This window comes from Heterodontus francisci, chromosome 40, assembly GCF_036365525.1.
Source record: "Heterodontus francisci isolate sHetFra1 chromosome 40, sHetFra1.hap1, whole genome shotgun sequence".
NCBI lineage: Eukaryota > Metazoa > Chordata > Chondrichthyes > Heterodontiformes > Heterodontidae > Heterodontus > Heterodontus francisci.
The window spans coordinates 9243840-9270978 of record NC_090410.1 but is presented as its reverse complement, the minus strand read 5'-3'; the positions used below and the strand labels follow the sequence as shown (position 1 = coordinate 9270978).

At 52.0% G+C, this 27139-nt stretch overlaps 1 protein-coding gene across 1 annotated transcript in view; it reads left to right on the top strand.

Moving 5' to 3' along the window:
• Positions 1-26229, top strand: part of prkd2 (protein kinase D2) — an 81754-nt gene extending 55525 nt beyond the window's left edge. Inside the window, exons 8-18 of the mRNA XM_068019002.1 lie at positions 550-673; positions 1268-1345; positions 3761-4040; positions 5880-5932; positions 7067-7139; positions 9418-9524; positions 11580-11741; positions 12888-12986; positions 14097-14364; positions 21358-21443; positions 23479-26229. Coding sequence (XP_067875103.1) covers positions 550-673; positions 1268-1345; positions 3761-4040; positions 5880-5932; positions 7067-7139; positions 9418-9524; positions 11580-11741; positions 12888-12986; positions 14097-14364; positions 21358-21443; positions 23479-23688 — 1540 coding nt within the window. The 3' untranslated portion in view covers positions 23689-26229. The remainder of the gene's footprint in view (positions 1-549; positions 674-1267; positions 1346-3760; positions 4041-5879; positions 5933-7066; positions 7140-9417; positions 9525-11579; positions 11742-12887; positions 12987-14096; positions 14365-21357; positions 21444-23478) is intronic.
• The last annotated feature ends 910 nt before the right edge of the window (positions 26230-27139 follow it).

The window sequence follows — 27139 nt, the reverse complement described above, 5'->3', positions numbered from 1 at the left end:
GATCAATAGCAGTGATAATCTGTGCCGAGAGGGGCAGAGAAAATGTAATCTTCAACTTGTTTGTCTCGTTCCTGTCTCTCATTGGAATGATGGTGTTCCTGATACACTTTTATTCCTCCGCGATTTATCATTGGGAGGGAAGGATGGAGATTATAGGATTGTAGAGCAGAATAGAGGTTCTAGCCCTGGTCTAGAAACCCAGAAGTTGAAGGGTGAATCCCAGTGTTGGAAATTGGATTTAATAAATCTGATCATCTGAGGACTGGCATGAGAAAAAAGGCCATCAGAGCTGTTGCAGTGTTGGAAAAACCCAACTGGTTTCCTGCAGTCCTGTCTGAACTTCACATGACTGCAGTCCCCCACGAGATAATTGACTCTTAATTGCCTTCGAGTTGCCCTAGCAAGCCAGCCAACCAGTTGTAAAGCATTCATTGCTTAAGAAGGTGGACCGTTCATTACTCTCTCAGGACAATTCAAGATGGGCAACCATTGTCCTTTTTTGTTTGGGAGGTGGAAGGAATCTGAAATCTTTTCTCTTTTCTCTTCTAGTGACCCCATGGCCAGCAACATCCCTCTGATGCGTGTTGTACAATCTGTGAAACAGACCAAACGGAAATCGAGCACGACTCTGAAAGAGGGTTGGATGGTTCACTACAGCAACAGGGATGCTCTGGTAAAGAAACCAATTATAAATGTCCCCTTCACCCCTTCCCATCTTGCTCCCTCGATGACCGTATGCTAAAACCGTGCCTTCCTGCCATAGACATTTCTTCCAGATTTTGACCCCTTCACTGTTTTGCGGAGAATGACAGGCACAGGCATTGAGCCTTGGGCCCGAACATCTTCATAAGCTGCGGACTTTCACCATTCCACTGGCTCTGCTGTTTATTTCAATGGACCCATCCCTTCTCGTTCAGTCCCATCGGATGCAGTTACAATGGATCCACACTTGTCATTGACTCCAACTGGATCGAATTCCAGTAGAGCTACCCCTTGTCATCCTCTCCCATTGGGTAAAATTCCAATGGATCCACCCACTTCTCATTCATTCCTGTTGTATGCAATTCCATTGGATCTACTCATTGATTTCCTCCCACTGGATAGAATTGCAGTGGAGCCATCCCTTCGTGTTCACTCCCGTCACTTCTTATGGCATGGATTTGAATTTGATGAATCTCCTGTTTGCTCCTTTTATTACACTTGTCCAAGAGACTGTGCTTAGTGACCAGAAATCATCATCATCATCATCTCTCTTCTTCCATTGCAGAGGAAGAGACACTACTGGAGGCTGGACTGCAAGTGTATCACTCTCTTTCACAATGACACAGGAAACAAGTATTATAAGGTAAAGCCTACACGCATGGAGGGGTTGCTTAACCTGTTTGAAGTGTTCAGGTGCTGTTGATGCACACAATCTTACTGTCGTTGAAGATTGGAATGTTTGTGCGAGATTTAGGGGAGGGAAACACTGTTAGGCGAATAAACTTTTAGGTTGGGCAGTAATTGAAATTGAGAAACAGGAAAATAAGCAGCACCCACTGAACACAGTCAGTCTGACCATTCTCTTTCCCTTCCCCCTATTCTGAGTGTTCCTTCTGTTCTGAATGCATTAACTCCATGCAGGGGGACAGATTCCACAGGTCTTTTGGTACCTGGACCTCGGAGCCCAGAGACTGAATATCTCATGCTCTGTCATGGGAGGTATTGGCTAAGGATGGAACGCAGATTAGGCGGAAAAGGATGGAGGGGCTGAATGGCCTTCTCACTGTGTTCCTATTGCAAGTCAGTCTTATCCAATCCACCAACATGCACTGTCTAATGAAGGCTGTGGTGTAGGAACAGGGCTGATCTCTGAGAGCGTCGGATCTCCTGATCCCTGAGCCAGGCAGATCTGCAGTGTTGCAGGGCATTTTGATGAGTGACCAGTCATTGGTGTAACCTGGAGGGGTTGCTCCATCTCCAGGGACTGGAATAGTTCCAATACCTGTGTCAGCCAGCATCCTAATGGGTAGGGTGCTCCTAGGTGGACAGAGGCTGGGTATTCTGCAGCCTGGCTTCCCAAAGGGAACAAGTCAGGGGTGTGATGGAATACTCTCCCACTTGTCCGAATGGGTGAAGCTCCAACAACAATCAAGAAGCTCGCCACCATCCAAGGCTAAGCAGCCGGCTTGATCGGCACGCCGTCCACCACCTTAAACATACACTCCCTCCACCAGCACACCATGGCTGCAGTGTGTATCATTCTAAGAACAGCACTTCAGCCAAGGCTCCTTTTGACGGCACCTCCCAAACCCTGCGAATATAGGCAACAGGTGCATGGGAACACCACAACGTCCAAGTCACACCCCATCCCAACCTGGCAAGTAGATTGGCCATTCCTTCATCATTTGTGGGTCAACATTCTGGAACTCCCTCACCTTCAGCACACGGACTGCATCGGTTCAAGTAGGCATTACCTTGGCAACAAGGGTTGGGGAATAAATGTTGGCCTTTCCAGCGATGCCCACGTCCTGAGAAATTGGGGGGGGGGGGGAAAAGTACTGAGGGGAATGACTGTCTGGTGTGGGGAATGGATTATGTCACATTGATGCCTTAGAGGCCACTGTTCTGAGGTTGGGGCTGGGCAATTTGATTGGGAGGGAGCTTTACTCTGTATCTAACCCTTTTTTTTTTTTTTAGGCAACAGCCAACCCTTTTCAATTTATAAGGTGGCCTTTATACCCCAGGCCCCCTTTTAGATACATTTTAAATGAATAACTTTATCTGTTTTTAATAAATAAAACAAAAACTCAAATTGAAATGCCATTCTCTGCATCAACGATGCACTCCAGCCACTGCGATGCCAACCGGTCGCGGAAGGCCTCAAGCGTACAGGCAGACACCACGTGCTCCTTCTCCAGGGACACCCGGGCGCGAATGTAACCTCGGAAGAGGGGCAGGCAATCGGGGCGGACGGAACCCCCGACGGCCCACAGCCTGGACCTGTGCATTGCCACCTTGGCCAGGCCCAGGAGCAGACCGACGAGGAGATCCTCCTCCCAGCCCTCCCCCCTCCGCACCGGGTGCCCAAAGATCAGGAGCGTGGGGCTGAATGTATGTAACCCGTGCTGTACCTACCCTGGGATGGGGATAGTGTAGAGGGAGCTTTGCTCTGTATCCAAGCTGAAACTGCAACCAAACCAAATGAGTGGAATGTGAGAAAGATCCCACTTCTAATTATAGGAAGGATGTGATTGCATTGGAGGGGGTGCAGAGGCGATTCACCAGGGATGTTGTTTGGGATGGAACATTTAAGCTATGAAGAGAGGTTGGATAGGCTTGGGTTGTTTTCGCTGGAGCAGAGAAGACTGAGGGGTGACCTGATCGAGGTGTCCAAGATTATGAGGGGCATGGACAGGGTGGATAGGGAGCAGCTGTTCCCCTTAGTTGAGGGGTCACAAGTTTAAGGTGAGGGGCAGGAGGTTTAAGGGGGATTTGAGGAAGAACTTTTTTTACCCAGAGGGTGGTGACGGTCTGGAATGCCCTGCCTGGGAGGGTGGTAGATGCAGGTTGCCTCACATCCTTTAAAAAGTACCTGGATGAGCACTTGGCACGTCATAACTTTCAAGGCTATGGACCAAGTGCTGGCAAATGGGATTAGGTAGACAGGTCAGGTGTCTTTAATGCATCGGTGCAGACTCGATGGGCTGAAGGGCCTCTTCTGCACTGTATTATTCTGCGATTCTGTAAACCGTTTTGTTTCTCCGCCCTGCCTGTTCAGGAACTCCCACTCTCCGAAGTCCTGGGCGTGGAGCCTGCACAGACCTTTACATCAATTCCCCAGGGTGGGAACCCTCACTGCTTCGAGATCCGAACCAGCAATGTGGTGTACTTCGTCGGCGAGAATCCGTCCAATGTCCCATGCCCGGCACCAAACACCGGCGGGCCGAACAGCACGGGGGGAGCCGAGGAGGCCAAGGCGTGGGAGACTGCCATCCGGCAGGCCCTGAAACCGGTCATCTTCCAGGATACAGTCAACACCCAGGAACAGACGCCACGCAGTAAGAGCAATCGTTACGACCAGCTTTTTCTCCTAGTTTCCCCCTCGTTATCTCCTGTTGGTTCCGAGTCTCCCTGGGATACGTGGATAGGCCCCCCGGTACCTCGCTCCAAGTGGTCATATTTAGAATGGTAGGGTCATATACAGCACACAGCGGGGGCATTCGGCCCATCGTGCCTGTGCTGGCTCTCTGAAAGAGCTATCCAATTAGCTCCACTCCCCTGCTCTTCTCACATTAGCCCACAAATGTTCTCCCCTTGAGGATTTATCCAATTCCCGATTGAAAGATACTGCCGAATCTGCTTCCACTACCCTTTCAGGCAGCGCGTTCTATATCATAACTCGCTGTGTTTAAAAAAAAAAAACAACTCCCTTCTGGTCCTTCCAATTACCTTAATCTGTGTCCTCTAGTTACTGACCCTCCTGCCAATGGAAATAGAGTAAAATAAGGAGAAACTATCAAAACCTCTCATAATTTTGAGCATCTCCACAGAAGTGCCAGCAAGGATTCGATGGGCCAAATGGCCGCTGCCTCTGGCTCTATGACTGTAAATCTCTCCTTTTAACTTTCTCTGCTCTAAGGAGAACAATCCCAGCCCCTCTCATCTCTCCACAATACTGTAAATTATCAGATTTTTTAGTTGATCAGAAGCTCAAAACAAAAGCACCTAAAGATGATCGTTCTCACTCAGCTCTCGCTTTACTCCTCTCTCCTCCTCCTCCTCTCTGCCATCTGACCTCCCCCTAGTCCAAGGGGCTGAGGTTTAGGGGATAGTTGCAAGCAGATATTTGAGTCCATTAGCTGTCTCTGGTCACCATGTTGGTCTGGTGCAAAGGGGCCACTCTCAGCAATTCACCTATACATCAGGTAGGTGGCACCACTGAGTCTCCTCTCGCAATCTTCTAACTTGCATTTGTATAGCACCTTTCGCAACCTCAGGACATCCCGAAGTGCAAGCACCGGCAATGAAGCATGTAGCAAGATCCCACAAACATCAATGTGAAAGTGATCAAATAATCTGCTTTTAAGTGACGTTGCCTGATCGATAACTATTGGCCGGGACACTGCTCTTCCAATGATGCCATTGGGATCTTTTACATTGACCTGACAGGGCCTCAGTTTAACAGCGCATCCAGAAGACGGCACCTCCAACAGTGCAGCACTCCCTCAGTAACTGCACTGGGAGTGTCAGCCTTGGCTATGAGCTGAAAATCTGGAGTGGGACTTGAATCCACGACCTTCTGACTGGGAGGGAAGTATGCAACTAACTTGGTCTGTAATGGACCTCGATTTAAGGCCAAGCCTTTTCCTATGTTCTTTCTCCTCCACTGCCTTCCTTCACCCCCACCCATCGGATAAATGGATCTCTAATTTTTAACCCTGTGCAATTGGGTCCCAGTACCCTGGTTCCACAGAGCTGCCCACCCCATCCCCTGGCCCCCATTTCTCGTGCTAGGATAGGTTACAATGGCGCCCACTGCCTTCCACTAGTTCAGCCAAGTGGCCATTCTTCATGAATGAATAGTGAGGGTCTGGCAGGCTATTCAACCTTGGAGGGCATCACGCCATGCTCTTATTCCATTTCCCCACAGGCACTCGCTTTCTGCTACTGCCAATTTAGTGATCAGGAGCAGGAATCCTGTTTTCCTGTCCTAGCCCCGAGACTGTCTGTAACTGCAGCCCTGGCTGAGATTGACGAACTGGACACAGGCAAGGGGTACGGGTCTGAGATGTAACCAGTCCATGTGCCCCGGTGGCCATGATTGGCGGTGCTTTTTACCTGGTAGGAGCCGAGCTGCTGTGTCTGTTTCTGATTTTTGCCTTTTCTTCGCATTGCAGGACAGGCGTCAGTTAACTTCTCTGTGGCCAACAGTCAAATCGTGGAGAACGTGGTGAGTGCTGGGAGGCTACAGCAACGCTAAGTCATGGTGGAGTCAGCGTGAGCACACAGTTGTTCACAATGTGACAATTAATTCACTCTCGGAGGGGATGGCAGTGCCTCACTTGTGCAGCAAAGGGTGCTGATTTTGGGTTTGGTTTAATATGCAATAATGGGACAGTGTAGAGGGAGCTTTACTTTTGTGTCTAACCCCCGTGCTGTACCTGTCCTGGGGAGTGTTTGATGGGGACAGTGTAGAGGGAGCTTTACTCTGTATCTAACCCCGTGCTGTACCTGTCCTGGGGAGTGTTTGATGGGGACAGTGTAGAGGGAGCTTTACTTTTGTGTCTAACCCCCGTGCTGTACCTGTCCTGGGGAGTGTTTGATGGGGGCAGTGTAGAGGGAGCTTTACTCTGTATCTAACCCCGTGCTGTACCTGTCCTGGGGAGTGTTTGATGGGGGCAATGTAGAGGGAGCTTTACTCTGTATCTAACCCCGTGCTGTACCTGTCCTGGGAGTGTTTGATGGGGACAGTGTAGAGGGAGCTTTACTTTTGTGTCTAACCCCCGTGCTGTACCTGCCCTGGGAGTGTTTGATGGGGACAGTGTAGAGGGAGCTTTACTCTGTATCTAACCCCGTGCTGTACCTGTCCTGGGGAGTGTTTGATGGGGACAGTGTAGAGGGAGCTTTACTTTTGTGTCTAACCCCCGTGCTGTACCTGTCCTGGGGAGTGTTTGATGGGGGCAGTGTAGAGGGAGCTTTACTCTGTATCTAACCCCGTGCTGTACCTGTCCTGGGGAGTGTTTGATGGGGGCAATGTAGAGGGAGCTTTACTCTGTATCTAACCCCGTGCTGTACCTCCTGGGAGTGTTTGATGGGGACAGTGTAGAGGGAGCTTTACTTTTGTGTCTAACCCCCGTGCTGTACCTGCCCTGGGAGTGTTTGATGGGGACAGTGTAGAGGGAGCTTTACTCTGTATCTAACCCCGTGCTATACCTGTCCTGGGAGTGTTTGATGGGGACAGTGTAGCTTTCTCAATTCCCTCTCCCGCAGGGAGATTTTCATACGTTGACTGGTGTGTCTCCGTCCCCTCTCTCGGAAATATTTGTATTCTGACTGTATTCTCACTCTCTTTTCCCCTCTCTAGGATATTGCTACTGTCTATCAGATCTTTGCAGATGAGGTGCTTGGATCGGGGCAGTTTGGCATTGTTTACGGAGGTGAGAATATCTTTTAGTTCATAGCCTGCTAGATGCCTGGGAGCAGGTGGGCCAGAGTTAGTCTGTTGCTATCTGTTCAGGCCAGATCATAGAATCATAGAAAGTTTAAGGCACAGAAAGAGGCCACTTGGCCCATCGTGTCTGTGTCGGCCGAAAAACGATCCACCTATTCTAATCCCACCTTCCAGCATTTGGTCCGTAGCCCTGCAGATTACAGCACTTGAGGTGCATATCCAAACTCCTTTTGCAATTACATCCTTTCTGTAATGAGGTGACCAGAACTGCACACAGTACTCAAGTTGTGGCCTAACCAATGAGTTATACAGTTCCAGCATAACTTCCCAGTTCTTATATTCTGTACCTCGGCTAATAAAGGAAAGGATTCCATATGCCTTCTTAACCACCTTATCGACCTGTCCTGCTACCTTCAGGGATCTGTGGACATTCACTCCAAGGTCCCTCACTTCCTCTACACTTCTCAGTATTTTCTCATTAATCGTGTATTCCTTTGCCTTGTTTGACCTCCCCAAATGCATCACTTCACACTTCTCCAGGTTGAATTCCATTTGCCACTTTTCTGCCCATCTGACCAGACCATCAATATCTTCCTGCAGCCTACAGCTATCCTCCTCGCTATCTACCCCACGGCCAATCCTTGTGTCGTCCGCAAACCTCTTGATCATGCCCTTTACATTTATGTCCAAATCGTTAATAAATACCACTGGAGGAATCCCTTCATCCTGCCTCTGCTCTGTTACTCCATTCAATTTGATCATGACTGATCTGTATTAACTCCATCTACCCACCTTGGTTCCGATCACAGACCTAACGAACGTCTATCAATCTCAGTTTTGAAATTTTTAATTGACCCTCGGCCTCAACAGCTTTTTGGTGGAGAGAGAGTTCCAGATTTCCACTACCCTTTGTGTGAAGAAATGCTTCCTGACGTCACCCCTGAACGGCCTGGCTCTAATTTTAAGGTTCTGCACCGTTACTCTGGGCATCTCCCAGAGGAAATAGTTCCTTTCGATCTACCCTTTAGTTAGACTAGGATTGAGTATTTATGTCCTAATAACGTAAGCCTTTTAGCCCCGGTTATCATTCTGGTGCATCTGCACTGTAGCCACTCCAAGGCTAATATCACCTTCCTGAGGTGTGGAGCCCAGAACGGAACGCAATGCTCCCAGATGGGGTCTAACCAGAGCTCCGTATCATTGTAGCATAATTTTCACCTCCTTGAGAGAAAGGCCAACATTTCCATTAGGCTTTGCTCCCTTCAGTAAGGGTGCCGCTCAGTGTGGTTTTGAGTCCGACAGACTGAAGGGCCTCGGTCTGATTCCTATGTCTGGACTGATCTCAATCTCGTCAATTGACCACAGTGCGTCCCCTCCCCCCCCCATGTCGGGGAGGAGTAAAATCAGCCAGAGTCCCCTGATCTAGTGACCCCTGTGGATACGAGTGAGCAATTGGAGTTTTCGGGAGACATTGACGCTGGGTGAAGGTATGGAGGAATTTGGAGCAAAGACGGGTAAATGACGCAGACTCGAGGGGCTGAATGACCTCCTCCTGTTCCCAAGATAGGATGAGGCTCAGCTGTGATGCCCTCTGCAGCGGAATATCCTGCCAAATGTCACCGGTGGGTCCTGCACGTGGGGATTGGATGAGGAGGGTGGACCTGTGAAACCCGAACCCCAGGGAGGAGTCGGTGCCTTTGGGAGAGGGGTGGGTGAGCACTGCCAGGGAGGTAGGAGATAAACGGACAGAGTATTAAATGGAACAAAAACTAGCCCAGGGGAACATGTCTACACTCAAAGAGCTGTTGACGTGTACTGCCAGACGGTGATAGGGGATTAAATCAAATGAGGCTTGGGGCAGCTCTGGAGCAGGCTGAGGTTTGGGGGGTCAATTTACCTGTTCCTATTGGCTGGACGATCGGTAACCAGAGGACACAGATTTAAGATAATTGGCAAATGAACCAGAGGGAGATGAGAATTATTTTGGAACGCGCTGCCTGAAAGGGCGGTGGAAGCAGATTCAATAGTAACTTTCAAAAGGGAGTTGGATAAATAGTTGCAAAGGAAAAGCTTACAGGGCTGCCGAGCACAAGCCCCAGCATAGACCAGTAGGGCTGAATGGCCTGTTTCTGTGCTGTAGGCTTTGATGCTACTAGATTTATTTGGGTGGCTCTTTCAAAGAGCCGGTACTGGTGCGATGGGCAGAATGGCCGCCTTCTCTGCTGTGTGATTCTGCACACTGATGCCCTGCTCTTCGTTTCCAGGCAAACACAGAGAGACCGGGCGGGATGTGGCCATCAAGGTGATTGATAAACTGCGGTTCCCAACCAAGCAGGAGAGCCAGCTACGGAACGAGGTGGCCATCCTTCAGGTGAGCTTCTGATTAAGAAGGAATTGCAAGAACGGCTGGGCGGGGCCAGGGTGGGAGTGGGTACAGGGGATGGTTTCTGTTTACCACAGTCTAGGCCGACTCCAGCTTGGTTCCTGGAGCGAGCGCCACAACGAACCCCTTATTCATGTCTTTGTTACCTCCTCGAACTGACTGCTCCAACCTCACACAAAGTTGAGCTTGTTCGGAACTCTGTTGGCCGTACCCTAACTCACACCAAGTCCTCTTCGCCCATCGCCCTCTGACTTACATTGACTTCCGTTTAAGCAAAGCCTCTTCTTTTTTTTATTTTAATTCCCATCAAATCGCTCCATAGCCTTACCCTATCTCTCTAACCTCCTGAAGCCCTGTGAAGTTCCGAGATGCCTTGCTGCCCCAATGCTGGCCTCCTGCACATCCACCATTTTAATCGTTTCACCATTGGTGGTCGTGCCTGCAGCCTGGGCTGTAAGCTCTGGCATTCTCTCCCTAAACCTCTTTTGCTTCTCTCTCCTTAAAACGTGCTTCTTCTGTTCTAATATCTCCTTATGTGGCTCAGTGACAAATTTTGTCTGATAATGCTCCTGTGAAACATCTTGGGATGTTTTACTACATTAAAGATGCTATATATATGGAAGTTGATGGTGCTGTTGTTAACAGATGCCCGTTCTTCAAACAAGATGTTCCAATAAGGTGAGCTGTGTGAGCTGCAGTTGGCACTAATGATTCCACAGCACTGTCGGGAGAACGGAGCAGCTCTCCCCAGTATTTTGGCTAACCTAGCTCAGTATGTAGCTCACTGTCCCCTCTTGAGTTCGAAGGCTGTGGGTTTGAGTCCCATTCCAGAGACTTGAGCACAAAATCTCGGCTGACATTCCAGTGCAGTACTGAGGGAGTGCTGCACTGTTGGAGGTGCCCACTTCCAGATGAGATATCGAACTGAGGCCCCAAGTGCCCTCTCGGGTGGATGTAAAAGATTCCATGGCACTATTTCAAAGAGCAGGAAGAGAGTTCTACCCAGTCTCCTGGCCATTATTTATCCATTAATCAATAACTGGAATCAGATGATCTGGTCATTATCACATTGTGGGAGCTTGCTGTGCGCAAATTGGTTGCCACATTTCCCTACATTACACTGTTACATTTGTAAGAACTTCATTGGTTATAAAGGTTTGTTTCTGAGGGTGTGTAAAGGCAAGTCTTTTCTTTCTGCGGGCAGCAGGATGTTTGTGGGGTACGCTGTTGACGCAAATGGTCTGATGGAGCTCCTGGGTGAACAGTTTTAACAGGGCAGGTGGTGTCTGCAATTGGGGTTCAAAGACCAGATGGACTAGGCTGCACTGGAATTTAAACACTGATTTTCCAGTTAAGAAACTAACTCGTTACCCTGCGCAATCCTGTAAGTTCATTAAACTTGTACCGAAAGTTAGAAGACACCAGTTGTACTGTGCACAGCTCTGGTGTCCGTATTATATATTTTTTTAAAAATCAGAGGCAATGGCAAAGGTGCAACAAAGATTTACAAGGATGATACCAGAACTGAGAGGTTGTACCTATCAGGAAAGATTGAACAGGTTGGAGCTCTTTTCTCTGGAAGAGTGAAGGCTGAGGGGCAAACTTAGAATAATCTTTAAGATTGTGAAAGTGTTTGATAGGTTAGATGTGGAGGTAATATTCCCTCTTAAGGGGATGTCCAAAACTAGGCGCTATAAAAATAAGATAGTGACTAATAAATCCAGTAGAGAATTCAGGAGAAACTTCTTTACCTAGAGAGTGGTGAGAATGTGGAACTCGCTACCAGAGAGTGGTTGAGGAAAATAGTACAGATGCATTTAAGGGGAAGCTAGATAAGCACCTGAGGGAGAAAGGGTTAGAAGGGTATGTTGATGAGGTTAGAGGAAGAGAGGTGGGAAGAGGTTCATGTGCAGCGTGGGTGGGCTGGCCATGGTTGTGTGTGATAGACTGCACGCTATTCTGTTAACTTGCAAATGTGGCATCTAACATGTGCCCTTTTATCGTTTCTGGTCTCCTCCCTTATTCTTCCGGCCCAATCCATAGGGCCTGCGTCATCCTGGAGTGGTCAACCTGGAATGCATGTTCGAGACGCCAGAGAAGGTCTTTGTCGTCATGGAGAAGCTCCACGGTGACATGTTGGAGATGATTCTGTCCAGCGAGAGGGGCCGCCTGCCAGAACGGATCACCAAGTTCATGATCACACAGGTAACTGGCCTTCTATTCACTGGATAGCTCCTGTCCCCTTTTTCTGTTGAAGCTGGTTCAATAATATATGCACTTTCCATATGAGAATTTTATAGATTTCTTTTTTTAAAAAAAAGTTAATTGAGGGGCAGGGGAAATAATTTGCAACAGAATCCAGTTGCAGTATTGCTTAATCCCAGCAGATGGTGCTGCTGCGTCCTGTGGCTTTTTGTAGCTCTACATCGCCGCCAGGAGGGGTTTGGTTGCATTGCAACAGTTTTGAATAATCTACATCAATTTGCATTTATATTGCACCTTTTACATCATTTTACAGCACAGAAAAGGCCCATTCAGTCCGACTGGTCTGTGCTGGTGTTTATACTCCCGACCAGCCTCCTCCTACCTTACTTCATTTCTCATCATTAACATACCCAGATGAAAATCAGTGACATCAAAAGGGATATTGGGGGTGAGCAAACGTTTTGGTCTGAAGTGGGTTTTAGGGAGTAGAGAGGGGTGAGGGAGGGAATTCCAGAGCTTAGGGCAGGGCCGCCAATGGTGGAGCGATTAAAATCGGGGATGTGCAAGAGGCCAGAATTGGAGGAGCTCTGAGATCCCGGAGGGTTGTAGGGATGAGGGAGGGGGGTGGGGAAGAGTTACAGAGATAGGGAAGGGTGAGGCGACAGAGGCATTTAAACACAGCCCACATCTACCACCGTTTTTGGAACAACAAATCTTAAAATGGATGAAATGGAATTTATTTCTTGAAGGATCTGATCTTTAGGCAGTGAGGGTTGGCAAGCTAAGCAACTAAGTGGGGCCTTTCATTCCAGCTCCCTCCTGTCCAGAATGGGTGGCACCCCAGCTGGCTTTACCCGCTGCCTAGCGTACAGACTCCAATTGCAGAGTCTGAAACCGATGGTGGGGGGTTGCATGGGAGCCCTCGGCTGATGTCGTGTAACTCTCCGCACGACAGCAGGGCTGCTTGTGCTGCCAAGTGGATGTCGAGATGGGGGTGCATGATGGGCTGCAGCCGAATATCTGCAATACAATGGGACAGAGATCAGCGTTAGGCCTCCGAGACCAGGGCCTACCTGGTTTAAACCAAAGGCTCTGATTGACAATCTGGCACTTTTTTTTTTCCCTTTTTGTTTTTTATTTCCACAGATACTTGTCGCACTCCGCCACCTGCACTTCAAGAACATCGTGCACTGTGACCTCAAACCAGAAAACGTGCTGTTGGCGTCGGCCGAACCCCTTCCTCAAGTACGTAACCATGGGGACCAAGCTGGCTGCCATTATGGCCCCTTCTTCCCCCTCCTTCCCTGTCTTCTTTTCTGATCCTCTCCTAAAGACTGGGTTCCATGGGCACTTGCCGCAGGTCAGTACCGCAGCCAAGAGGTCCATGGTGTGTGTTGGTAGGCTACTTGGCTGTAGGGGCCAATTTCCTCCCTCCACTCAGTGTCCACAGACTGCCATCCAATGAAACAATCAAGAGTAAGAAACTCCAGGCTGATTTAAAATTTTTTTTTTATCATGATGGGGCCCCCTCGGCAAACTGCAGCCTGAGCTGGACAGACTGAGTGGGAATTGAGCCTGGGCCCCTCCTGGTCTGGTCTCCACTTGGCCATTGGAGGGAGCTGCTGGCTGTGATGTCCATCAACCCTGCCCAGACACTTGGACTGGGCCATGCTGGGGACAAGGGGAAAGCCAGTGGAGACTGGTGATGCCTTATAGCAGGGGCAAGGTGCCATGCCAATGGTGGCCGTTTTATCTTCCACAGCAGCAGGGGCTGGAGAGTTTGTTTAATGGTGTGTCACTCCTTGGCTACAATGATTTTCCCAAGATCAGAATTAAAATTAAGGCACAGGGGCGCAGTGGTTAGCACTGCAGCCTCACAGCTCCAGCAACCAGGTTCGGTTCTGGGTACTGCCTGTGCAGAGTTTGCAAGTTCTCCCTGTGACCGTGTGGGTTTCCGCCGGGTGCTCAGCCTAAGACTTGCAGGTTGACAGGTAAATTGGCCATTGTAAATTGCCCGTAGTGTAGGTAGGTGGTAGGAGAATGGTGGGGATGTGGTAGGGAATATGGGATTAATGTAGGATTAGTATAAATGGGTGTTTGTTGGTCGGTACAGACTCGGTGGGCCGGAGGGCCTGCTTGTGCTGTATCTCTCTATGACTAAATGTTGGAACTGAAGGTCCAACTAAAACTGGAAGGGAATTTCTTCTGAGAATTTTAAATAAAGTCAAACAAACTGTAGCTCCAGACACCTGGGTTATAAGGATTAGAATAGTTTGCACCTGTTGCTGTAATCTCAGTCAATAGAAAATCTCTCGCTCTCTCTCTTTCTGCTGTGACACCCTCTCCCTCTTCCAGGTGAAACTCTGTGACTTTGGGTTTGCACGCATCATTGGGGAGAAGTCTTTCCGCCGCTCCGTGGTTGGGACGCCAGCATATCTAGCGCCCGAAGTTCTGTTGAACAAAGGCTACAACCGCTCTCTGGACATGTGGTCCGTGGGGGTGATCCTGTATGTCAGCCTCAGCGGCACCTTCCCCTTCAATGAGGATGAGGACATTAATGACCAGATTCAGAACGCTGCCTTCATGTACCCACCAAACCCATGGAAGGAGATCTCACGGGAAGGTAGGGTGCCAGACTGGGTTGCAGGGGCCGGGTGGTTGCATGGTATGTGATTGGTTGGCAAGGAGGTCATAGAGTCATAGTCATAACTTGTGGGATGGAGCTCTGTATCTAACCCGTTTTTTTTTTTTAAGGTGGCCTTTATACCCCAGGCCCCTTTTATATTTTTTACATCGAGGGGGCCTTTATTCCTCAGGCCCCCTTTTATATACATATTTAGAGTTTTAAAATAACTTTATTAAAACCAGATAAATCAACAAAAAAACTCAAATTAAAATGCCATTCTCGGTGACAACGATGCACTCCAGTCCCTGCGGTGCCCACCGGTCGCGGAAGGCCTCAAGCGTACCGGCGGACACCGCATGCTCCTTCTCCAGGGCGCGAACGTAACCGCGGAAGAGGGGCAGGCAAACGGGGAGGACGGACCCCCCGACGGCCCGCAACCTGGACCTGTGAATTGCCACCTTGGCCAGGCCCAGGAGCAGACCGACAAGGAGATCCTCCTCCCGGCCCAAGCCCCTCCGCACCGGGTGCCCAAAGATCAGGAGCGTGGGGACTGAAGTGCAGCCAGAATTTGAGGAGCAGCCCCTTCAGATACTCAAATAGGGGCTGCAACCTCGCACACTCCGTATATATGTGGAACACGGACTCGTCCAGGCCGCAGAAAGTACAGCTGGCCTGGGAGTCCGTGAACCTACTTAAAAGCCTATTGCACAGGACTGCTCTGCGCAGCACCCTCCACCCCAGGTCCCCGATGTGAAGGGGGAAGACTCCCGCGTAGAGAGACCTCCATCAGGGTTTCCCCTCGCCGCCAGATGGCAACGCGGACCGCCAGGGCGTGTCCGGCTGGCTGACGAGGGCGAGGAAGTGGAGAGTGTGCAGGAGCAGCCCGTACAGGAAACCCCCCCGCGCCGATTGGAATGGCACGGAGGGCATTTCCGAGAGGCGGCTCGGGTTGTGCGGGACCGGCTCCCGAGGAGGGTTTCGGGGCCTGGGTCCGATGAGCAGTTCTGGCCGAGTGGGGGTCAGCTCGGCCGGGATCGCTCCGCACTCCCGAGCCCCCTCGCCACCCGCAGTGAGGGGCGTCCCGGGGGTTTCGGCTACTCCTCCGCCAGCCGGACCGTCCCCGGAGTCGGCCACCCAGACAGCCGAGGCGCTCTCCTCCGCCGGCGGGGGAGCGCCCTGACTGGAGGCGACCATGTTCCAGACTCGGAAAAGATCCCGGTAAAAGACAGGCAACTCCCTCAGAGAGGCGCGGCTAACGGACTCCACCGGGAGCTGCGTGTCGTCTTGAAGGCAGTGACACTGGCGGAAAAAATACGTCGCCAGCGCACACCATCTGGGAGGACGCTCGACATACAGGTATCTCTGCAGGGTCCGAAGGCGGAGAGTCGCAGCCTGGGTGCGGATGCACACAAGCGACTGGCCGCCCTCCTCAATCGGGAGACTCAGGACCGCGGCAGAGACCCAGAGACCTCTTGCCCCAGAAGAAATCGACGAGTTTCTTCTGGATCTTGTTGGCAAATGCAGGGGGCGGGGCCAAAGTGACCAACCGGTACCACAGCATGGAGGCCACCAGTTGGTTTATGACCAACGCTTGGCCCCTGTAGGAAAGCACTCGGAGCAGTCCTGTCCAGTGCCCCAGCCGAGCGGTGACTTTGGCCTCCAACTCCTGCCAGTTTGCTGGCCAGGCTTCCTCAGCAGGGCTAAGGTGGACTCCCAGATAGAGGAGGTGTGTGGTGCTCCACGCAAAAGGTGTCATCTCCTCCGGCAGGAAGTCCACCCGCCACTGACCCACCAGGAGTCCGGAACATTTCTCCCAATTGATCCTCGCGGAGGACACGGCAGAAAAGGTCTGCTGGCAGTCGCACATCCTCCGCAAGTCAACAGGATCTGTGATTGCGAGGAGCACGTCGTCGGCGTAAGCCGAGAGGACGACCTGCATGGCCGGCTCGCGCAGAGCCAATCCCGTCAACCTCCTGCGAAGCAGGCACAGGAAGGGCTCCACGCAGATGGTGTACAATTGGCCGGACATTGGGCATCCCTGACGCACTCCTCTCCCAAAGCGAAGGGGCGCCGTCAAGGACCCGTTAACTTTGACTAGACACTCTGCGGCGGCGTATAAAAGTCGGACCCGGGCCACGAAATGTGGCCCGAGTCCGAAAGCGCGCAGAGTCCCGAAAAGGTATTCGTGATCCACCCTGTCGAACGCCTTCTCCTGATCGAGGGAGAGAAAGGCGACCGACTGACCAGTCCTCTGGGAAAGATGGATCAGGTCCCGGACCAGGTGGATGTTGTCCTGGATGGACCGGCCCGGGACCGTGTAGGACTGGTCGGGGTGGATTATGTGGGCCAGCACGGAGCCCAGGTGGGTAGACATAGCCCGGGCAAAGATCTTATAATCCGTGCTGAGGAGGGAGACCGGACACCAGTTTTTAAGCAGGCGGAGATCGCCCCTCTTCGGCAGCAGGACGATGACCGCCCTGCGCCACGAGAGGGGCATCTCCCCGGTCGCCAGGCTTTCCCCCAGGACCCGCGCGTAATCGTCCCCCAGGACGTCCCAGAACGCCCTGAGGAACTCCACGGTCAACCCATCCAGCCCTGGGGATTTGCCCCTCGAGAGCTGGTGGAGGGCGCCAGTCAGCTCCGCCAACGTGAGCGGAGCCTCCAATCCTTCGGCGCCCTCCGGGCTGACCTGCGGCAGGTCCTCCCACAAAACACTGCGCGCATCCTCGCTGGACGGATCCGGAGAGAACAACGCACTGTAATAAGTACGGACCAGGAGGCCCATTCCCTCCGGATCCGTGATGGAGGATCCGTCGTCGGCCAGCAGTTCGACGAGCTGCTTACGGACCCCCCACCATTTTTCCAGCGAGTAGAAGAAGGGTGAGGCGCGGTCCAAATCTTCCAGGATCTGGATCCGCGACCTCACGTACGCGCCTCGGGACCCTATGAGCTGCAGGTCCCTCAGCGCGCCCTTCTCTTTGTACGCCTGCCACAGGGCCGGGTCCGCGACGGCATGACCGAGGCGGGACTCCAAGTCGAGCACCTCCCTCTCAAGGCGCCTGATCTCGGCTTCCCGCCTCTTGGTCGACCCCTTCGCGTACTCCTGACAGAAGACGCGGATGTGAGTCTTGCCCACATCCCACCATAGTCTCAAGGAGGGGAAGCCCCCCTGCTTCCTTCTCCAGTCGGCCCAGAATCGACAGAACGAGTCCCGAAATCGCACGTCCTCCAGCAGCCAGTTGTTAAAGTGCCAGTATGCGGACCCCGCCCGCGTGCGGAGCGGAGTGAACGCCCACACCAGGTGGTGGTCCGAGCACGGCACCAGCCGCATGGAGGCCGCCGAGACGCGGGAGACGTACGCCTGCAAAATGTAGAGGCGGTCGATTCGTGACCCCCCTCCTCCAGACCTCCATGTGAAGGCGCTGGAGTCGGGATGGAGATTCCGCCAGACGTCCACCAAGTTAAGGGAGCTGATCAGTCTTCTCCACCGACGCTTGGTCGCGCTGGGGACTGGAGCGATCTGCCACCTCGAGGGTGCAGTTAAAATCCCCCCCGAGGATGATGCACTCGCCGCTATCGATGGAGCTCAAGAGAGCGGACACTTCTTCAAAGAAGCGCGCTTGCAACGCGCCGGGCCTGGGCGCGTACACGTTCACAAAATGGAGCGGCACGCTACCCAGTCGAACGGCGGGGTGGAGCAAGCGGCCCGGCACTAGCTCCTTGATCCCCAAGATCTCCGGCTGAAAAGTCGGGGCCAACAAGATAGCCACCCCACTAGAAATAGGGGTGAGGTGACTCATGTAGACCCCATCCTGCCACTCCAGGAGCCAGGTGGCTTCGTCTCCCGGAACGGTGTGGGTTTCCTGCAGAAAGCTCACCGCGTATCTCCCTTCCCTGAGGACTGAGAGATTGTGAAATCTGCGGTGAGACCCCCTGCTGCCGTTGATGTTGAGGCTGGCTATGGTTATCTTCATGTCAAAGGTACTTAAAACCCGTCACAAACACCTCACTGTGAGGAGGGAGTGGAAGTGCACCTGGCCCTCCACTCCCCCAGCAACCCATTGAGGAACACATTAAAACGGCGCCGCTCAACCAGTTTCACGTCCGCGCGCTTGCCCGCTTTCTTAAGGGCGGCACGGACGGACTGTATGATCAGCGCCAGATTCGACCAACGGTCGAGGGCCAGCTGAACTTTATTGCGGCAACCCCTGCAAGCCGCGAGGAAATCCCGGAGTTCCGCCGTGGGGATGAGAGGAGATTCGGTGGGAGGCACGAGGGACTCCACCACCTCACTGGCGATGGAATCAAGATCATCCTCCGTGCCCCGCACCGAGTCCCCATCCTCCTCCGGGTCGTCACCGCCAGCAGCCGACACATCCACCACACACTGTGGGGCGGACGTCTCGGCCACGCTAGCTGGTCCCGCCTCCGTCACGATCCCACCCCCAGGATCGATAGCGGAGGAGTCCTCTCTGGGTTCTATTGTTAAACTGGAGCCTGTAGGCACCAGCGGTTCAGGACCCCCCTCCACCTCCGTCCCCAGGCCAATGAGTGGTCCAGGGGAGACAGAAGTTCCGGACTCCGGGAAACCAGCCGGAGCCGAGACTGGAGGCGGAGGGAGGAGGCTATCTCCTGCTCCGCCAGCACCCACAGGCCCAGCAGATGGGGCAGCATTCTCAGTTATAACTGGGTCGGGTGTCTCCTGGTTGGTGGTGGACTCCGGCTGGGAGGCCCGACCCTCTGGGGCCTCGCCCTCCCCTTCATTCAGGGCACCCGACCCAGTAGCAGTGGCAGAATGGGCGGCGTCCCCAGGCTCCCCCACCACAAGCAGGGACCCACTTACTCCTTCAGGAGGGGCCTCAAGTACCGGGGCCTTCCCCTCCCCTCCATCCTGAGGAATAGGGAGCTCCTGCCCGGACTTTGCAGCCTTGGTGGTGGCGGTAGGGGAAACCTGGGGACCCGAAACAGGAGACAGCTCCCCTCCAACAGATGGGCCCTGCGCCTAAGGGCCCCTTGTTACCTCTGTGGAGGGGTGCCTTCTCCTCTTTTTCCCAGTTGTGTGCGGAGGCTCAGAGACCTCCATATCATCAGAGGCCTCCACCTCCACACTCTCCTTTTTTTTATTCACCCTGGGTCTGAGCCCAGTCCTGGGGCAAGTTGACTTCCCGAGATCGGGCCTTGGGCTGAGCTCAGACTCGGGTAGTGTCACGGTGTCCAGGGGACGCGCCTCTCGATGTTTATTTCTCCTCCGCGCCTTCCTTCCACTTGGACGGTCACCCCCCTCCCTGCCGGAGGCCGTGAAAACCACAGCCTCCGGTACCGACTGAATGGTATCTGGTGGTGGTGTAGGGGGGGTGGGAGGAGGTGCAGCGTCGCCACCCTGGGCCGCCGAGTTGGAGTTGGCAGCCGGGAGGTTGGGACAGTTCTTACGAACATGCCCCACCCCCTTACAGACATGGCACCGCACCCCGTCCAAGGTCCAGAAGACGCGGTAGGCCGTCCCCTGGAATTCTACATTAAAGTGGCCCTCTGTCACCTCCTCCCGCGCCAGCTGCATGAATAACTGGCGGCGGAAGGAGTACACGTGTCGGAGGCTGTTCTCCCGAAGACCGAGCGGGACTGGGGTGAGCCCCGTCTTTACCTCCCCCAGGTGGTTCAGGTGGGGAAGGAGGAGCTCACCAGGGATGAAGGGCGGGACATTGGATCGAATGAGCCTTTGCGCAGTGGCCTCCAGGGGGTCCACTGGCAGAAAGGTCCCGCCCACGGTGAGCCCCTTGCTCAGAGCCAGGGACACTGCCCGCTCGGTCTTCAGGAATAACACTGCCTTCCCGTACATTTTAGAGGCTGCAACAATGACCGAAGGGCCGACAACCTCGGCCATTGCTTTCACACATGCTTCTATAGTCATGTTTGGGTGGATGTAGCTCTTGACCCCATGCTTCGATGTTAATAAAGCAAACGGTGACGGGGCAACAGGTGCAGCTGCAGCAGCCGCAGCAGCATATGTACGGGAAGGCCCCGCCACCGGCGAAGGAGGGCTTGCCATGGGGTCTAAGAGCCACGTCCACCCCCAAGAAACAAAACAAATTTACACAATTTTTTTAAAAAAAAGCAAACTTTAAAAAAAGTGGAGTGGGAGTAGAGGAGGATGGGGTAGGATGGTAAAGGAAATGGGGAGGATAGGTGACTGAGGCGACTGAGTGGAGGAAGGGAGAGAAAGGCTGAAAGGGATGTTTGATCCAACTGCCAGTTGGAGCACCTTTATCAAAATTAGTCCAAAACTGTTTGTTGTCTTCCAGTTGGGGGAGGCTTCTTCGCCCGGGACGGCTGGAGCCGCCCGGTACACTCCTCTTCTGATTTTAACAAGACAGTCTTCACCCGGGCAACTCCAGCTGTCCCGAGCAGGCAGTTGGGGTGGGGAGGGAGCTCCCTGTGTGCAAGCACCAATACAAATACAGGGGCCCCTACTGGATTTGGCTGCCCCACCCCTGAGTCTTCAGGCCTCTTCTCCCTCCCCCAAACAGTTCAAACTTAAGAGTCTTTCAGGTGCCCTGACACCCACCTCTCCAAAACAATTGCAGCCTTCCTTGATGGTTTCTCTCCACTCTGTATTCACCTTTCTCCAGTCTCCACTCTGCAGTTGTTGCAGCACAGGTGCAGCTGCTCCCCCTGATTGCTGGCAGGAAGTGCTCCAAATTGCCCAGCCAATCCCCATTTTTTTTTGTAGGGGGAGCTTTACTCTGTATCTAACCCCCGTACTGTACCTGTCCTGGGAGTGTTTGATGGGGGCAGTGTAGAGGGAGCTTTACTCTGTATCTAACCCCCGTGCTGTACCTGTCCTGGGAGTGTTTGAGACAGTAGGTGTTTACAATGGTTTGTGGCACATGTCTTTTTCCCTGCCACTCTCCTCTTTCCCCACCACCCACCCACCACCCCCCAGTCTGATGAGCTCCAAGAGCGATGTATTGATCTGAAATCTCTCTTTTTCAGGCACTGATCTCATCAACAACTTGCTACAAGTGAAAATGAGGAAGCGATACAGTGTGGACAAGTCCCTGAGTCATCCCTTCCTGCAGGTAATTTCTGTGTGTGGTTGGATGAGGTGGGCATCGCCTGGTGGTAGAGTTTGGGCCCGATGGTTCAAGCCCCGTTCTCAAATGGAGCCCACGACACCAGGGGAGACGGTGGTGTGTCGGCCATGTCACTGAACTAGTAATCCAGAGGACCAGGATGTGGGTTCAAACCCCCACCACGGCAGCTGGTGGCATTTCAATTCAATTAATTAATAAAATCTGGAATTGAAAGCTAGACTCAGTTTCGTGGCACCATTACTATCAGTTCACCGATGTCCTTTTGGGAAGGAAATCTGCCATCCTTACCTGGTCTGGCCTACATGTGACTCCAGACCCACAGCAATGTGGTTGACTCTTGCATGCCCTCTGAAATGGCCTAGCAGGGCAGTCAGGGATGGGCAACAAATGTTAGCCTTGCCAAGAAAGAATATGAAAACAAACTTAGGCTGGTACTCCAGTGCAGTGCTGAGGGAGTGCCACACTGTCAGATTCAAATGAGGCGTTTAGATTGAGAGCCCCCCCCCCCCCCCCCCACCAACCCTGTTTGCTTCAGATGGATATTGGAGATACCAGTTCACTTTATGAAGAGAGGCAGGGGTCTCCTGGTATTTTGGCTGAAATTCTTGTTGCTATCTTGCGGGATTTTGCTCGGTGCAAAATGGCTGCCTCAGAGATTTTTACACCATTTACGACACAGAAACCTGCATTTATCCTCTGAGCCCCCTTCCACCTTACTTCATCTCACCCGATCAGCATCTCCTTCTATTCCTTCGTCCCTCGTGTGCTTGCTTAGCTTCATTGCCTCTGCTATTCACCTCAACTGTTCTGTTCTTTATAGTCACGATGAGGCAATGCAAATCAGTGCAAACCTCCCAAGATCGCAGTGCGACAGTTTTACTGATGCTGTTATAGATCCATCTAGAACGTTGAGCACAGGCAATCCAATGTGCCAGAGTCTCTATTCCCTCTCTCTCTCTCTCTCCCAAGTTGGAGGTTGGAATGCTGTATTATCACTGGCTAGGTACAATCCTCCTTGCAAGCTACTGTGTGTTGAGGCGAGAAGGGGAATGTCCTTCAGTTCAGGATTTCGTTCCTCGGACTTATCTCTGCACCTCACTTTCCCCCGCCCCAACCCAAAGGAAACTTGCTGGCTGCGGATCTGCAGACACTTTGCCCGTTCAGCTGTCAGCCTAGCGAGAGAGTACTGAATCGGTTGATTCAACGGGCAAAGGAGCATTGGGTCTGGAATGACGTCTTCTGTCTTCGTCCAATATCCGCACCAACTTGTGCTGTCCAATAAGTGTCACTGGAAAGTAAGGAGGGCATTTCCATTCCGATGGCAGCCAGTCTGTGCCCATCCCCATCCAACAAAGACTTGCATTTATGTAGCACCTTTCACAACCTCCAATATCCCAAAGCGCTTTTCAGAAGTGCTTCAACGGCTGCAGTGTAGTCACTGTTGTAATGTAAGAAATCTGGCAGCCAATTTGTGCACAGCAAGCTCCCACAAACAGCAATGAGGTAGTGACCATTTTTTTTTGGTTTTGGATGTCAGTTGATGGTTAAATATTGGCTGGGACACCTGGGGGAACTCCCCTGCTCTTCAAAATAGTGCCATGGGGTTCACTATGCACACCTGAGAGGGCCTTGGTTTAATCTCCTCTGGAAGGTGGCACCTCTGACAGCGCAGCACTCGCTCAGTGCTGCACTGGGAGCATCTGTCTAGATTTCATGCTCAAGTCTCAAGTGGGACTAGGACTCGCGACTTTCTGATTCAAAGGTGAGAGCGCTACCTGAGCCGTGACCAACTCCTTTTGTCATTTGAGATCAGTTGTGGGTCCCCGACACTGCGGAGATCAGATGATTGAGCGAGAGCCAGCAACTTAAGCCAGGTGCGGTACAGTCGTTCGGACGAACCCTTTGGGTAGAGCATTGGGGCTACACACCCCTCTCCTTTTCTATGAAGTGACATCTCTTTGAATTTCGCACAGGAACGTGAGCTGTCTTTGAACCATCCTTCTTTTTCCCAACCCTATAGGACCACCAGACGTGGCTGGACCTACGAGAGCTGGAGTGTAAGATGAGAGAAAGGTACCTGACTCACGAGAGTGATGACTCGCGCTGGGAGCAGTTCATCCAGGGCCACACCTTGCAGTACCAGTCCCACTTGACCAATCAGCTGTTTCCTGGCGGCAGCGGGGGATGTGATGACGTGCAAAGACTCAGCGAGAGGGTCAGCGTCCTATGAACCCAGCCCGAAAAGTCCAGGAAGGATCTTCCACCCCCTTAACACACGCACGGCGTATTGCACCTTCTGTTGATTGTCTTGAAGGCTTTGGGCAAGAATCGAGGATGGAGTATTGAGACTCGATCAAAATTTCAGTGGAGGAGCTGGCTAGATTTGGACCAGTGCTCTTACTGCTGCAGTTGGGATTTACTGTTGTGAATGTGAGAATCTAATTATAGTGGATGTGAGAGAGAGATTTGTACATAATTTCCTTGAAAACAAAACTGAATTAGACTGGGGTCAGGGTCACTGGAGAATTGTCTGTGGCTGGTAAGAGTCGAGCTACTAACCCCACCCTCATCTGTGGATTCTGTGGGAGGGGGGCTAGCACAGACATATGACCTTACTTCAGGGTCAAGGCGTAAAGTGATATTCATCTTCAAAAAGAGATTTGTAAATTATTGGGAGGTTTTAATTTGTGTTATTATAGGGTCTTTTAAAAAATTCCCTCTTTTTTTTCTCCCCCTTCTCTGCCCCACAAACCCCCCCCCTTCCTTCCCCCACCAAACGTACCTGAGTCTAACAGCAAGTACTGGCCAGCTCTTTGACCGGGGGTGCATCACAGCCCAGCTTAACGCCTGATGTCCGGGTGGGTCTAGGGTACCCCAGATCACGGTCGCAGGGGTGAGTGGTGAAAAGACTGGTTTATATCTTTTTAAATCCACACTTCCCCACCCATGCACCCAAACTGCAGTGAGACCAATTACAGAGCTCCAGCTGAGATCCAGGAGCTCAGTGCAGGCCGGGGAGCAAAGCCAGGACATTATGGAATCATTTTTCTTTACCGGCTGTGTGTGGGAGCAGTGACCAGCAGAGGGCTGAAAGTACCCCACTGAACCTCCAAGCCAGCCTCCGGCTCGACACGCTGCTCTGCCAGTTTGGTCAATTTTTTTCTTTGAAAGTAAGTATCCTGGAAGAGAGGTTCTCACTGAACGACACTAACCCTGCAGGCATCTGGTTACCTAACTGGTTGGAATTGGATGCTGGGGTGAGGGGGAAGGATGGGGCTCACAGTACCAGGTATTTATTATAGTGTTGAGGGGTGGGACACAGAGGCTAGAGACCAAGATGGTTTAGAAACTCAAGACCATTTGTGGTACGGTGTGGCGGGGTCTCCCTCATGTGTGAATGCTGCCAACGTTTTTCTGATTGTCTTATTTTACATATTTATATATATATATATTATATATTGTACATAAGGAGTGACTCCAACCTCAGATTTTAAAGAATGTTTAGTCTTTTTCTCTGCTATTGTAAGCTGCATTTTGGAGCAGTTTTCTTTTTTTAAAGTCCGTGTGTGATGTCCTTTTGAGCTGTCACTGTGACTCTTGTGAGCATCTAAGTCGGTTTATACATTTTTTTTTTAAATTGTGGAGGTGGGGACAATGTAGATTGGTCCCGTGTTCTGTAGCGATTGGCATGATGAGGTGGTGCGTACCGCTGAGCTGCCCCTTGAACGCTCGGTGATCCACCTCCTCCAGGTCCCGTTTCCTAATTCGGTCACCCGTGCACGCTCAGATTCAACCAGGTGTCCTGCGCTCGGGTCAGGTTCCATAAGCCGCAACGCCAGCAAGATGACGTCAGCCGTGGCTCAGTGGGCCGCACCCTCCCCCTCAGTCAGAAGGTTGTGGGTTCACGTCCCACCCCAGAGAATTGAGCACAAAAGCCAGTCCGATGCTCCCAGTGCGGTGCTGAGGGAGTGCTGCACCGCCGGAGGTGCCGTCTTTCAGATGAGACGTTAAACCGAGTCCTGTCTGTCCCCTCAAATGGACGCTAAGGATCCCGCTATTCCCAAGAGCAGGGGTGTCCTCAGCCAATTTTTATCCCTCCGTCACGATGTGATAGGGAGGGCCGACCAGCGGGAAGGAAATCGAAATGATCATTATTGCAAAACAAAGGCACTAGTAGAGCTCAGAACAGGTCCAAGAGCCAAAAGCATTGCGCGTGTGTTTAGTTTCATTTTATCATTTCCCACACTTCCCAATGTTTTTCCGTCTGCTCCTAAAGCTCAGATTCTTGCTGGGCACAGGCTGTTCTTCAAAGCATAACCCACATATGAGCCCTAAATGGTGAGTGTCGGCAAGCTGGTCACCTGGGGAGGGCATCGTAGTTGATCTTGGCCATGCCTGGGATCGACGCTGGTGAGCTTTCCAGCAGGGGATGATTTTCTATCTCCTTTCCCACCCCACATCCTGTTCAGGTTCTGGCCTCCTCGTTTTTAAGGGACGACAGTTTCTGGTGGTTATTGAGCTGGCTGGGAGGCACGAGTCACCTGCGATGACTGGGCAGACTGGTCTTGTGCTCCAGGGAGGTGGGGTTGGTTTTGTCGGGGGTCAGTGGTAGCAGTGTTACTTGTGGTCGTGTGGGTGTGAGTGAGACTGTCTGTGTGTGTCTCTGGGTCTTGACTGCTGTCTGCTGGGTATCAGCATATCTCAACTTTTATTTTATTTTGTAGAAAGATTTATCCTATTCTGTTAAATAAAGTGACATTTGAATACGTGACCATTAGATATTGTTTTTTTTCAAAAAAGTAACAGTGTCCACTCCAACCTGCCCACTCCATCAGTTTCGAAACTGCAGTCCTGGAGCTACACGAACTGATCAGTTGCCAGATGTTAGGTAAAGGCCTGCTGAGGTCAAGAAAAAAAACCCCAACCTGAGTTCGACCCAGCCCGAGGCCCTCCATTTTTTTTCCCAAGCCCGACCACCGGAATGTTCACTTTACCTACCTTATGATTCCGAAGCTGCAGCGTGAGCGCGATGACGTCATAGAGACGCTCACTCCGCAGGCTCAGAGTTTCCCTGCTTGACGTCCCGGACTCCCAGCTCAGGTAGGCTTTACAACTTTTGACGCTTACCAGCAGAGCAAATTGCAATACTTACGGTGTGTGTCCTGACCTGAGCCCGAAAGCCGGACCCGGAAGAGCGACCCAAGCCGGACCCAGAAGAGCGACCCAACCCGAACCCGACACACGTCGTCGGTTCCCGTCGGGTTCGGATCGGGTAGCAGGCCTGTAATGTTGAGGGATTTGCCTTTTTGAAAGTTGCTTCATTCATCCAAATGTGTTTTCAAAAGCAGCCAAAGCCCCTTCTCTCAACCAAAAACACGTTGACCGGTAACTCCTCCAATTGATGTTTGTTGCATCTTGCTGTGCATGAATCAGCTGCCATGTTGGCTGACTTGACATGGACAACAGAGCTGCAGAGGGCTTAGGAACAGGAGGAGGCCATTCAGCCCCTCGAGCCTGTTCTGCCATTCAGTTAGATCAATGCTGATCTGTACCTCAACCCCATTTACCTTTTGCTCCATATCACTTGATACTGTTATCTGACAAAAATCTATCCATATTGGGTGGGAAATTTCCAATAGTTCCCCAGCATCTGTAACCTTGGGGAGGGGGGGAAAGTGTCC